This window comes from Mchenga conophoros, linkage group LG11 (assembly GCF_057382185.1).
Source record: "Mchenga conophoros isolate Kocher_MC1m ecotype Shallow Benthic linkage group LG11, M_conophoros_male_GT1.1, whole genome shotgun sequence".
Classification (NCBI taxonomy): Eukaryota; Metazoa; Chordata; class Actinopteri; order Cichliformes; family Cichlidae; genus Mchenga; species Mchenga conophoros.
Window position 1 is genome coordinate 27,071,505 of NC_140536.1, and position 13,551 is coordinate 27,085,055.

At 43.7% G+C, this 13,551-nt stretch overlaps 1 protein-coding gene across 2 annotated transcripts in view; it reads right to left on the reverse strand.

Moving 5' to 3' along the window:
• efna3b (ephrin-A3b) overlaps positions 1 to 1,377 on the reverse strand; it is a 74,113-nt gene extending 72,736 nt beyond the window's left edge. The window contains exons 1-3 of one of the 2 annotated variants that reach the window (XM_085292048.1): positions 1,039 to 1,377; positions 819 to 937; positions 307 to 519 (exon numbers count right to left, since the gene is read on the reverse strand). In XM_085292048.1, the coding sequence (XP_085148174.1) occupies positions 307 to 416 (110 nt within the window). In that variant the 5' untranslated portion in view covers positions 417 to 519; positions 819 to 937; positions 1,039 to 1,377. Of the gene's footprint in view, positions 1 to 306; positions 520 to 818 lie in introns of both variants that reach the window. The other variant, XM_085292046.1, reaches the window with a different exon arrangement.
• Positions 1,378 to 13,551: the final 12,174 nt, after the last annotated feature.

Sequence of the window (13,551 nt, forward strand, 5' to 3'; positions counted from 1 at the left end):
TAGCTTAGGAGAAACGTGAGAGGCCTGCTTAAACAGTGCCTGTGGATCTACATCATTTCTTCCATTAAGTTTAAAAAAAAAGAAAGACAGACAGAGAAGGTGACTGCTGCAAGGCTGATAGAGGCTTTAGAAGCAAGGCTCACAAGAGAAATAAACAACTGATGAAGTTCAAGTGTGATGGTACAAATACGTCAGCTCGGGCCAGACAGAGCACATCATTTTCTTCCCTTTAGAGGGGGCAGATTAAGAGAAATAATAGACACACACAAACACAGACTGGTAAACATAAGAAAAATGGGGTCTTACTGTATGTTAGAGCTGTTCCAGTAAACGGTATGCCTGTTGGCTGACACCTGGAGCAGGTTCGCCCAGGTGAGACTTATTAGCACCCAGAGAGACAGCGCTACCAGAGCCATGCTCTCGGCTCCTCTCTCGGCCTCCGATCCTTTGGTCTCTCCGGCCACACTCTCGGTCCCTTCACCCCACCAACCAACGCGACTCAAACATCCCAGCAAATGCCTAACAAACGGGAGAGGGGGAAAACAGATGCTTCATGCATTCATACAAAACGTTCAAAGTCCATACCTGATGTAGTAAATAAGTGTTGGAAAAACTCAAAAGTCTATAGCGCTGTAAAGTAACTGAGAACCCTCCCCTCCTCCGTAAACCAGACCTCCTTCCCTCCCTCCCCAACAAATCCTGGGGGCTTCAACTAAAAAAAAGGGAAAAAAAGAAAAAGAAACGGGGAGGGGGGGGAGTATTGTCCGTATGTGCGGTCCCCCCTGCTTTTTCTGACTGAGCTGATCCTCTCTTCTCACCGGGAACTGCTGCTTGTGAACCCGCCAGAGGAGTGTGGGAGGACGGTACTGGGTCCAAACGGGAGGTCGGTCTTTCGTTGAGCACCAAACAGCCCGGTGCGCCGGGAAAGAGTTACGTGCTGCAGATGTGGAAGGAAAAAAACAAGGCTCAGGCTACTGAAGAAAAAAAAATGAAGGATGAAAAAACGATGCAAAAATCAAAGATACTGAGCAAGTCCACCTCTTTTTGTCCCTAACTGTTCTTTTTCTTCTTTATCAGGATGCTACTGCAGTTCTTTTTCCGTCCAAGGATCCGAGAAACGCAAAGCACACCACTGAGCTCTATTATCGCTGCAAACAATTCAAGCAGCCAGTTTCATTAGGTCTTCAAGACTCTTTCCGACAACCATCCTTTACGGTGAGCACCCTGCCCACCCGTCTCTCTCCCTTCTCTCTCTCTCCTCCTTCTCCGCCTCTCTCTGTTTGGTAGGCAGCACTCGTTCACTTTTTAACTCCACCCCCAGCGAGCGACAAAAGCGCATTCCTCCAATATCGTGGCCGAGCTGCAGTCCATCAGGCATCACTGCAACTTTAAGTTTTTTCTTCTTCTTCTTTTGGTCAACTGTTCGACCTCCACCGATGGCGTGAAAGTAAAAAGCTCCGAATCTCCCTCGGTGCCAGAGAAGTCTGCAGCGACCATCTGTATTTATACCCCCTCACCGCACTCAAACACACACACCGAAGGACGTGTGTGTGTGTGTGTGTGTGTGTGCGTGTGTGTGTGTGTGCGTGTGTGTGTGTGTATCCTTGAGTTGTCGGATGTTTCCGTTTATTACAAAAGCTACAAACACGCATACACTGGCGCACTTGCAGGCCTGTTCTCCACAACTGCCCGTCTTTGATCCCCAGACACTGTAAGTCAGTTTAATACAGCGCTGTTGGAGCATCACCTGCTATTCTGTTATTGGTGCAGCGCACGCAGGCTCGTCCGTGCGCTGCGGGCACTAATACACAGAAATATACAAACTGTACCCTTGCAGATAAGTCATGTGCCTCCGTAATATTAAGATTCAGCCTTTTTTTTTTAATGCACAAATAGATCACATCCAGACAGTGTCTGATAGATTCTGAGTTCTTTGCATGTCCTGCAGGGACAAGGTGTAATCCCCTCCCCACCACGACCACCACTTTCACCTCCACTGACACAACCATGTGTTTAAGGTGTGTGTGTTTGTGTGTGTGTGATACAGAGAGAGAGAGACAGACCAGACAGGAAAGGAGACACATGGAGAGAGGGAGAGAAAGAGAGAAATTGCAGGTAGGAGAAAGATTGTTACAGTTTTCTAGCTGCCTGCTGGGAATGAGTTGGTTAAGGATAAGTCAGAATGATTTATTGGGAGAAAAAAGGAGGGAAATGGGAAGAAGGGGCGCAAGAAAGAGAGAGAAAGGGATGAAATGCCATTGGGGAATCCCTCTGTCTTCTCCGGTACTTCCAACCCTTTCACGAGCTGTCCATTTTATCCCCCTCTGTCTCTGTCCATCCTTGCTTCCTCTTCTCACCTTTTTTCCCCCCTCAGATTTCGATGAAAATTCTCTCCTCTGTGTGCAACGTTCTACCTGGTAGTTTGCTTCTGTCCTTTGTTAGCTCTGTTTCTGGTGGTGTCCAGATCTCCTCTGCTTCTCTCTCCATCTCTGTTACATCAAGGAGGCTGTTTTTTTTAATAAGCACTCCTCTTTTTCCTTTTCTCCTTGCCCCTCTGTCTATCATTCTTCCTCAGCCTGTCCAGTTCATAGATCTTGTTAGACAGTGTAGTATCACAGCAGCACAGTCAAACATCTGGTACAGTTAATTAGTGAATATTTGGTCTCGTATTCAATCGTTCTGCCTTAAAAAGACTGGTGCTTGAACTTTGAGAAAATGATATTCTTTCAGAGCGTGAGGTTACTCTGTGTGCTAAATATGAACAAGGTTATTTTCAGCTCAGCATAAATTGTGCTTTCTTCTGAAGCCCCCCTCCTTTGTTTTTTTCCTCTACCTGCCCACTTTTAATTGCATGCTGCCACCATGATAGAAAACAGTAATAAAAAAAAGTTTCAAAAATAAAAACACACTTTCCATTTTCAGATTTTGTGCTAAGCTAACTGCTGACTAGCATCTTAATCAGCAGTCGGATATATTTCATTTTTCACAAAATAAGTAAATTTCCCAAGTTATTATCACACAGCCTTTATAATGTTGACCAGTTTTATTCCTGGCTATGATGCAATATTAAAAACTCGAGGGACACTTATTAACTTTTTCTGGGGGTTTAACTTCCATCTCATTGCCTCTTTATTGCAAATGAAATTTGTTCAGGTGTTATTGTGTAACCTTACAGTGGGGGAAATAATCTTTTGATCCCCTGCTTAATTTGTAAGTTTGCTCACTTACAAAGAAATGAACAGTCTCTAATTTTAATGCTGGGTTCGTTTCTATGGAAAAAGACAGAATAGCAACCGAATCGCCCTCGGTCTAAAGCTCCTCACAAGATCTTACCTCATGGGGCGAGGGTGATCGTGACGAAATGAGAAAGATGGTGGATCAGCTCACAACTACACAGGAGGAGCTTATTTGTGATCTGAAGGCAGTTAGGACCTAAGTCACCTAGAACACCAATGGTAGCACATTATGTCGTAGTAGATCGAAACCTTCACTGCCTGCAAGATCCTCCTGGTCTAGAAAGTGCACATACGTGCCCGTCTTTGCCGGTGAACATCTGAACGATTCACAGGAAGCTTGGGAGAAAGTGCCGTAGTGAGATTAAACTAAAAAGCACGCTCTTTGGCATCAATAAGACACCTCATGTTTGGAGCAAGAGAAATGCTGAATATGACCCAGAGAACACCATCCCCACAGTCAAGCACAGAGGTGGAAACATTGTCTGTTTTTCTGATAAGGGTACAGGATGACTTACTACTAATGGATGGGACCATGTGCCGTATGAACCTCATTCCCTCAGCCAGAACACTGAAGATGAAAATTACCCAAAACATACCACCAAAGTAAGAAGAGGAATGACTAAAGAAGAACAATAAGGTCATTTAATGGCCTAGTCAGCCTCCAGACCTCAGTCCTAGACAAACTCTGTGGAGGGAGCTGAAGCTGTGAGTTGCCAAGTGTCAGCCAATAAACCGAAAGAGTGTCTGTAAAAAGGAATGGGCCAATATCCCTCCTGAGATGTGTGCAAACCTAGTGACCAACTATAAGAAACGTCCTACTGCTGTGCTCGCCAATAAGTCATGATTTTCTTGGGGATCAAATACTTATTTCACTCAATGATATGCAAATCAATTTATAACTTTTATGTAATGTGGAAGTTTTTTTTTTCTAGATTTATAGATGATTTTCTGTTTCTCTCTATTAAAACGAAACTATCATAAAAATAGAGACTGTTCATTTCTTTAGAAGTGAGCAGAAGTGATCAAATAATTATTTCTCCCAGTCATTAAAAAAAATAAACAGTTCAAGATGTTTCCTCCTATAAGGTGGGATGACACGGTTAAAAGACTAGAATATTTGTGAAGCGTGCATCTTTAACAGCAGCGTCTGTGGTTTATCCAATCTCTATTTCTTCAGTAACAAAAACACTGAATATTTTAAATTGGTTTATTGAGAACGGAAAAAAGGTGACTATAGAAGCAGGTGAGGAAATCTAAATCACCAGTTAGGTAAACATGCCCTTTATATCTCATCCTATAGCACATGGGCGACTGAGTGTATACAGGCTACAAGATACTGGCAGTAAATATCTTATATGACTGTGTTTTAAAGGAAACTATAGATCAAGAAGACAAAGTTGTCCCTCACAGAGGCACGGTTTTGGTCCTTTTTTGAATAATAAAAATTCGGTTTCTCGCTTTTCCATTTGGTTTCCCTTAAACAGACGCTGACATGCTCTGTTTCAGCAAACGCCCCTGTCAATTCTAATCATCCAGGTTGGATTTTTCAGGCGTGGGTTGCAGTGCTATTGGATTACTTTTGTATTGGGGTTATTATGAGAAACGACCTCGGGGCTGACTGCATGCGGTGACACAGAGGCTCTTATGACATTTCCAACCCATAGCCGGCCAACAACACATCTGTCAAGGGCTTCTTTCTGAAACCTCGAAATCTAATCGGAGCTTTCTCATAGCACTGATAATTGGATATTAGGCCCCTATAGGGCTCACATCCCTCTCCTGGGGCACCAGGAAGTAAGCACTGCAGAGATGAATTCAGCAGGGCTCTTGTATGTGCATGAACATCATGTGAATATACAGCAAAGCCTTTTTTTGTTGAATACTTTTGTTCTGATGGCATTCTTGAACTGGGAGTCTCTTTCTCACTCTGCCTCCTGCTCGCTCCGTTTCTTGGCCTGCTTCACTGTTCACTGTTGTGTTAGTAAATTGTACTGACACTCCTCCCGCCTCCTCCCGCTCCCTCACCACCTCTGCTGCTCTCCCTCCCTCCCTGTCCCTCTCTCACCCGACTGACTGACACGAATTTTCAATTTCTCTGTTTACCTTTCACCGCTGTGCCTAAAACAACACTGGTACAGCCTAAGAGCAAGGAGGAGAAGACCGGGGGAGTGTGTGTGAGGGGTGGAGATGGAGATGAGTACGGAAGAGTGTCGTAGGAGGGAAAGAAAAGAGGGGGAGAGAAGGAAAGGTGCCACTAAGATTGGATGAGGAAGAGGGGGTGGATGCCAAAAAAAATGAAAGAGGTGCAAAAAGAGAGAACGGGGCTTTCTATGTGTTTTGGTTGGAGGGGAATCCAAGGGGGAAAGAGGAAGAAAAAGGAGTGTGGGGTTAAGGGAAGGAGAAGGGGAGCTGATACTTTCGAACAGTCACGCAAACTGATCCAGAGGAGGACGCAGGAGATGAGAGAGAAGAGGAGTAAAGAGAGGGAGAGGAGAGGAACTGAGAGAGTGGAAGCCAGGGTTGGGAGAAAAAGTTAGATGGGGCACAGAACATTAGGAGTGCAATGAGATATAGAGAGTGGGGGTGGCGGGTGGGGGGTGTAGAGATTTATAGAGGTACAGAAAGAGGGAGAGGACAGCAAGAGTGATGTGTGGAGAGAGGGTTTTTTAAGACGAGGAAGAGATGGAGGAAGAGGGGGTAGAGAGGGCGTATATAGAAAGAGAGAAAGAAAGAGAGAGCTCAGAATAGATACGCTCTCAACGGCATGAAATATTGAACGAAGGAGACGAACACAAGGAGGGGCGAAGAAAATGGAGGGCCTGATAAAGACAAATACAATCGTTTTGTGTGTGTGTTTATGTGTGTGTGTGCGCGCGTGTTGTTTTGGAGACAGAGGAAGATGAGAGGGAAGAAGAGTAGGCGACAGGAATATGAAGAATAGTCGCTTGTGACTGGAGACCATCACACACGCGTGTACACACACACACACACACACACACACGAGTGCACGCACTGATGTTGCTTTGAGTTTAGATTATTCCCATGTGTGGTGGAGCTGGAGTGGAATTTGGTGGTGTTGAAAATATCACAGTGCAGAATACGTTTCATCACTACTTGCACCATCCCAACACACACTCAAGCGCCCATACGCACTGGCACGCATGCACCCCCACCCCACACACACACACGCGCGCGCGCGCACACCCCACTCCCACATCCTTTGATCTCACTTCTCACTGATCTTCTCCCCTTCCATGTCAAATATTTAGGCTGCGTTTGGCAGGTTTGACGAAAATTACCATGGAGAAATGATTTTATTTATTTAACTTCCACATCATCAGAAGTCAGTGTCAGTAGCTGAGAGAGGGATGATCCCAAATTTCAATGAGAAGAGACTGGCGCTAATCCAAAAAAACTGGAATGCTGAGGTTCCTGTTTCACGTGCTATTTTAATGCAGGGAATCACTCTTGATAGATTTCTTAGAGGAGAAAAAAGAAAAAGAACGCGAGAGATCCGTTTAGAAAAGTCGGAAGAAGTTTAGTTGGCTTCAGAAGATGCTACACCCTGGCATCCAGACACACATGCAAACACACGGCAATCAACACTCCAGCGATGAGTAAACGCTCACGCTGTTTCTGTCATTTAGAGTCGAGTGTCGAGATTATGTCTCACTTTGGATAAATAATTGTAATTTTTAATTGATGCAGCGCCTTCAGGGAATCTTGATTTTCAGCCGAGGCTAAGAGGTGTATCATTTTAACGACAGCCTTCATGCAAATATCTAACCAGCATCTCACACATAGAGAGAGCGAGCACAATGGCAGATCTCTCTTCCCGCCCTCCCTGTCTCTCTCACTATCACGCTCACACATTCGTGCAGTCACTTACTCTGCATTTTTTTCTTAAAGCAAGGATCTTGACATAAATCAGATAGGGTGCGTCACTGAAGAGAACGATGGGCTCACTGTAGATAAAGAAGCAAGAAAAGGAGGAAGGAGAGATGCAGCAATTACTGCAGATGTACTGAGCTTACCTTTTCTATAGCATAACCATTTTAAAACTGTACAAAGGCCTCCGCTGTCTGCATGCAACATGTTAGTCAAATACACGTTACTTGCCAGGATTTTATAAAAGAATCGAATGCCAAATGAAATAAGTAAAACAGATATTCACTCATATAATTACTTCCCTAAAAAGAGAAGCTGGTATAATTTCATAGTTCACAGTATATACTTTTTAATTTAACAGTTCAAAACAAGTTGAAATATTTGTTTTAGTAAAAGAATGGACTTACAATCATAGAGCAGCAAAACTGTGATAGACCACACCACAGCAAAGTAATGGCGCTCATTGGATTAGACTTTCATGGTCTTTGAGCACCATCCATTCAAATGAAAGGAATCAGTGTAGTCATTGTGGTGCAACATCTGTGCGTGATGAACCGAGCAGAAAGGATACAAGATGACCAAAGTTTAAAGAGTTCAAAATAAAAGTTAAAACAAATAAAGGAAAGTAGTCTAAATGAGTATGTGTTAGTTAACTTTGAATTAAGGTTTATTTTGGGGTTAATTGCCCAAATTAACTCAATTAAGTCAATGTATTTACATCTTCTTTTGATATAGGTGTCCCAAAGTAATAGCATAAGCAATTTAATATTAATCCTCGCAGCCCTATGAAAAAGAGCATCATTACTTCTTCCATGGCAGTGACTAGGGTAAGAGCAGTGCTAATCAAATGCACTTGGTTGACTGATCATTGGAAGGTGTGATCCCCTCTACAAAAGCAGAAGTTTTGGGAGTTTTCTGATCTTGAGCATTCAGGTGTTAAAGTTCATGACAGTACAATTAGAGAAAGACTGAATGAGTATGTCTTGTTCAGAAGGGTTGCCAGTAGGAAGCCTAGTTTCTGTAAAATTAATCATGGCAGCATGGCTTCAGTTTAAAAATCTGCATCTGAACAAAACTCGAGAATTTGGGAACAAGTTGAAACCTTTGAGACCAAAATGGAGAGGTTTGCCTTATTTGAGAAAATTAATTAATTAATACAGCACAGTGGTGGAGGGGGTGATGATTTGGGCTCGTTTTGCTGACCTTGCAGTCATTCACTCAACTGTAAACTCCTCTGTTTACCAAAGTATTTTACAGTCAAACATGAGGCCATTTGTCCAACAGCTAAATCTTGGAAAAACTGTGTCATGTAGCAGGACAATGGTCCCAAGTACAGCAGCAAATTTACAACAGAATGGCTGAAAAAGAAATGACTCAAGGTGCTTCAGTGGTTCAGTGCCAGGACCTTAGGAGAACTGTGAATAAGTAAATGCCCACAAAGCCTTTTAAAGAAGAGTAGATCAAATTTACTCCACAACGATGTGAGGCAAAGTCACACAGAAAATGATTACTTTAAGTTATTACTGCTAAAGATGGTTCTACAAGCTAGTGAGTCATGGACTGCAAAGAGTCCTGTGAAATCTTTCTTTTCCACAAACGTTCTTTTTTAAAATGCAGATAAATTCATGAATTTGTCATTCAGCACAAGGTTCTGTTAGGTTCCAGTTAAAGTGAATGTCCAGTACTGCAGGGTAAGTGTAAGGGCAACTGCAGCTTTGGGGCTATTTAGACAAACGCTCCTGACGCCTCATATATCAGAAGTCTCAGTACTGTGTACTTCTGCAGACAACACAGAAACACTGAAGACAACAGGCACGGACGCACATACACATACAGAAAGACATAAACAACAAAACCCCTTCTCCTAGACAGACACGCATGCCCCCCCCCCCCCCACCCCACCCCACACACACACACACACACACACACGTGCACAGAAAATGAACAGGTGCAGGTTGAAAAAGCCAGCTGCCACCCGTTCTTTGTAACATCTACATTTCATCAGCCACAGCAGCAGCACAGGTGATGCCGAGCTCAGTGGGCACCCAGATTAGGTGAGTGGGAAGAGCTTTAACATACACTGTCATCTAAGGTCAGATTTGCATTTTCCTTTTATTGTTAAAGGTTAGGTATTCCAGTGGCTAAGCTTATCTAAGATCAATGCCGAAAGGCACCTTCCACCCTGAAGGACAGCTTCCTGGTGCATCTGATGGTGGCATCATAAATGTGCAGGAAGTTGAAAGAACTGTGGGGAGATGTTTTTTTTCTTCTATCCAGGCCATCATGGTGGAAACTCTGTGTCATCCGGGCCTGTATCTGTTGCTTTCTGTCTCTTTCCTTTCTTCCTCTGTATCTCCATTTTTTTCTCTTGCCTGTAGCTTCCTCTTTGTTATTCTATCTCAATCCCCTTATTTCAGCTATCTCTGTTGCCTCATTGCTTGGCTTCCTCTTTCCTCTGTCAGCCTTTATTTCCCCAACGCTCTCTTCCTTTCCATCCCTTTCCTCTGCTCGACTGCTGTGAAAAAGCGCAGATTAACCTCTGACCCTCAGCGGGAGGTGGGACCTATTAGCTTGTAATGGCTATCAATGCGGCATGTGTGTGGGTTATCCATTTGTGTTTGTGTGTGTGTGTCTTGTCTGGATTTAGAAAGTGTGATGCCTATATGGCTGCCGGCAAATTTAAAGGATGAAATACATTCTGGGTTGTGATGGTGCATTATGGATGTAAGTGGGTTTTGGGTGTCTCCACCAAAGAGGATAATAAAACAATTTCTGCTGCTCTCAGCAAACATGCTGCATCCACAACATCCATATACACAAACATATGCAAACACACACATGCACAGTACAGAAAACATAAATACAGTTTTTTCCCTCTCTTGCAGTGACTTTGAATGACACCTGATTTGTGCAACAGTGAGTGCTAAGGTCCCTGTATGGCAGAATGTCTGACTGGGTTTGTGCGAAAGGTGTGGGCAGAATATTCACCACTCTGTATGCAAGTCTGCCAGGGCACTGGTGTGTTCATTTGTGTCCATGTGTATGCGCAGAGATGAGATTGGATTTTGTGAAATGCAGGCTCTGACTCCCAGCAGTCCTTTGTCACACTGACTGACTGCTGAAAGGCTGAAAGCGGGAAAGCCATTTCAGACTGACTCCGATCCGTCCGCTGCTCTCTACAATAACACAATACAGACCAGTCATCAACAGCCCTGTCATCTCCATCTGTAAATGCACTTCACACACCCCCTTCTGTCTCTGCCTCTCCTCTGACTGCCATTGCAAGTTCTGTAACTGTCCCCTAAACTCAAATGGTCCTCACGCCGCTGAAGCAGAGCTGGAGCCACTGAAATCATTTATGTGACTCCTTTTAGCTTGTTTCCTTGCTTTGGTTCCCTCGTGTCATCCCCAATTTGTTTTACAGTTGCTGCTGAATTTGGCTAGTTGTTTTGGTCAGGGAGATGTCAGTCGACTTTAATGTATGAGTCACTTAGAGTAGCCATGTACCTCTGGTTCTGTCGCTGCTACTTCTTGAGCCTATTGATGAAATTAATGACCAGGGGGACTAAATGGCCCGTCACAATACATGGCCCTGGAGACTCACGGGGGTGGGCAGGCTTTTACACTAGCCAAGCACTAACAGAGTCAGCCACAAGAGAGACAGAGCATTAAAAAAAGAAAAGAGGACTACAGAGTATTTTCAAGGTGAGGTGGGCAGAAAGACATCAGACAGAAGAAGAAGACATGCAGCAAAAGAAAAGGATGGAAAGAAAGGGGGAATAAAAGCGGGTGGCAGAAAAGGAAGGGAGGGGAGGGGAAGCGAGATAGTGAGTAAGTAAAAGCAGGTCTGGTCCAGGTGGGGTTCAGACAGTCAGTATGTTATTTTAGGAGGGCAGAGGGAGGGAGGACGAGAAAAAGGGATGGATGGAGGGAGGGGAAGATGAATGTAGTTAATTAAGATGAGCAGGCGGAGGAGACAGTGTGGAATTACACAAACACTAATTAGAGTCTTCGTTAGGGGGCACAAAACGAGAGCAGCACATCCATCATCTCAACCCTCCATCTCTCTTTTCTCCCTCCTTTACCTCTGTTCTCCATTGCTTTTGCATGGCAACCATATTTCCTCTCACAGTCCTCCCTGCTGCCCCCACCGTCTCCAATCCTCCTCTGCCACTTTCCCTCCCTCCATCTTCCCTACCCTTCTCAATTTTTCCCTATCGATCCTGTCAGCAGTTAACTAAATAGGTGCCATTTAACACCTGGAATCATAATCGAAGCAACCTGTGCTATCCTCTTTCTTCAGTCGGACTTCTATTCTTTGTTTTCACGTAATTCCTTCTTTTCTTTTCTTTTTTAAATCACTGCTCCGGGAAGGATTTCATTTCTACTCTCCCACTTCCCTGTTACTTGCTGACAAACACACACACACACACACACACACACACACACACACACACACACACACACACACACACACACACACACACACACATTAACTGTACCATGTCAGCACTATTTTTATTGTCTTGCCAAGCCAGTCAATGCCTCTTCTACTCTTCCTACTCCTGCTGCACTCCTCCTACACACTGTATACACACCACTGTAAACTACTTACCTCTTCTGATCTTGTTTTCTTTCCTCTTCCCTCTGTCTCTCTTGTTTTTACACAGCCTGTGAACACCACTCTTGTCCTCTTCATCGTTTCAGTGTCCTCCTCTGACTCATCTTTCATTCTCTTCTAACTGAGGAGCAAATCAGCTCCTCAGTGTTGTCGTCTGCACCACTGTCCCCTCGTGAGACCACAGGGATGGATGGAATAATGAGGGATAAGTGTGAATTGAGCTGAGGGTGGTCCATGCCAGTTCTGGCTTCTGGCACTCTTTTGCATGTCGCAAAATTATATTATATCCAGAGTGCAGTCACAGTGGAAGCATTTGCAGCAGTACTTAAATAAGCCAAGTATTCAGTGTCTTCACATATTTGACCAGTTATCTACACAGTTACTCAGAGCTGTTACTTCCAGGATTTACTCACTGACTCCAGCATGGCAGAAGAAAAGAGATGACATGCCAGCCATCAATAATCTATCACAGAGAGCATTTAGTTACCTCATTTCAAGGTTTTCATAATACATTTGGCGTCTCATATATCATCTCTTTTTGTTGCCATGTGTAAGTGTCTCCAACATCAGACACTATAAACGTTTCAGCACATCTGAAAAGCTTTTTAATTCCATGATTCCTATAATGGGAATACCATAGCCCATTATTTTTATTTAACTCAACCATTAGGTGACCATTTTTTCACCACATAAATAAAAATCATCGTCATTCTGTTTCTTTATTCTAACTATTTTGTTTTAATACACTAATGGAAACTAACGGTTTTCAATAAAAGATCCACAATGTTGTTAATCTGATAACTACTGGAAGCTTTGGAATGATTGGTTTGGGAGTTAACAATCAAGTTTCTATTATAAATGTATAAGTAAGCACTGACAAATGACTGAAAACTTGACCTTGCCTTGTTTTAAGATTAAAAAAGTAATGTTTATGTTTTTATGTTTTCATTGAAAAAACATACATTCGTCAATTTATTAGGCACACCTTGCTGATATTGGCCTGGAAGCCCTTTATGTCATCAGAAATGCCTTAATGCTTTCCAAAAGGTGCTGGAAACAATCCTCTGAGATTTTGGTCCACACTGACACATAGGGATGGGTACCGGTGTCCGGTGCCATGATGGCACCGGTTCTGACATAAACGGTAGTAACCAGACCGAAAAGCAGCGCACATTTCGGTGCTTTATTTCGGTGCTTTTTTTTCCTGAGCTGTGATACACTTCTAGCCAATCATTTTACGTTTCCGAGGATAGTAGGCGGGCCCAGGTACGTACGTTCTTGTAGAGCAGAGCTACAGATTAAAAATGTCCAAGGCGAAGCGGTCAAAAGTCTGGCTGTACTTCACAGCAAAATATGCAAACTCAGCAGCAACAAGTGCTTCAAGCTGATACTGTGATACTGTCAAAGGAGGTAACACCTCAAATCCTATGAAACACCTGGCGACGCATAGCGTTTTTTTAAAAGCCCAGAAATACGTCGTATTTGATAGCTTGCTGCGAGACCTCACACCGAGCGCATCTACTGCGGGTGGGTTGCCTGTTATGCAACATCCCCCAAAAACACGAAGAGGAGAGTCCTGGCCCCTAGCCCTGCCAGTGTAGCAGAAATGATGACGGATGATGGTGGCAGCAGCCGTTCTTTTCTGCGTGAGTAGCTAATTGTTGTTCGTGTGTAATTTACGTTGAGTAGGCTAACCACGTTATTACATTAATGCATGTAAGGTGAACTAGCAAACATCATCATAGCTACATGCGGCTGTCTTCTTGTTTGATGGCAGATACTCCCTTCACCCTGGCCAAAAAGGCT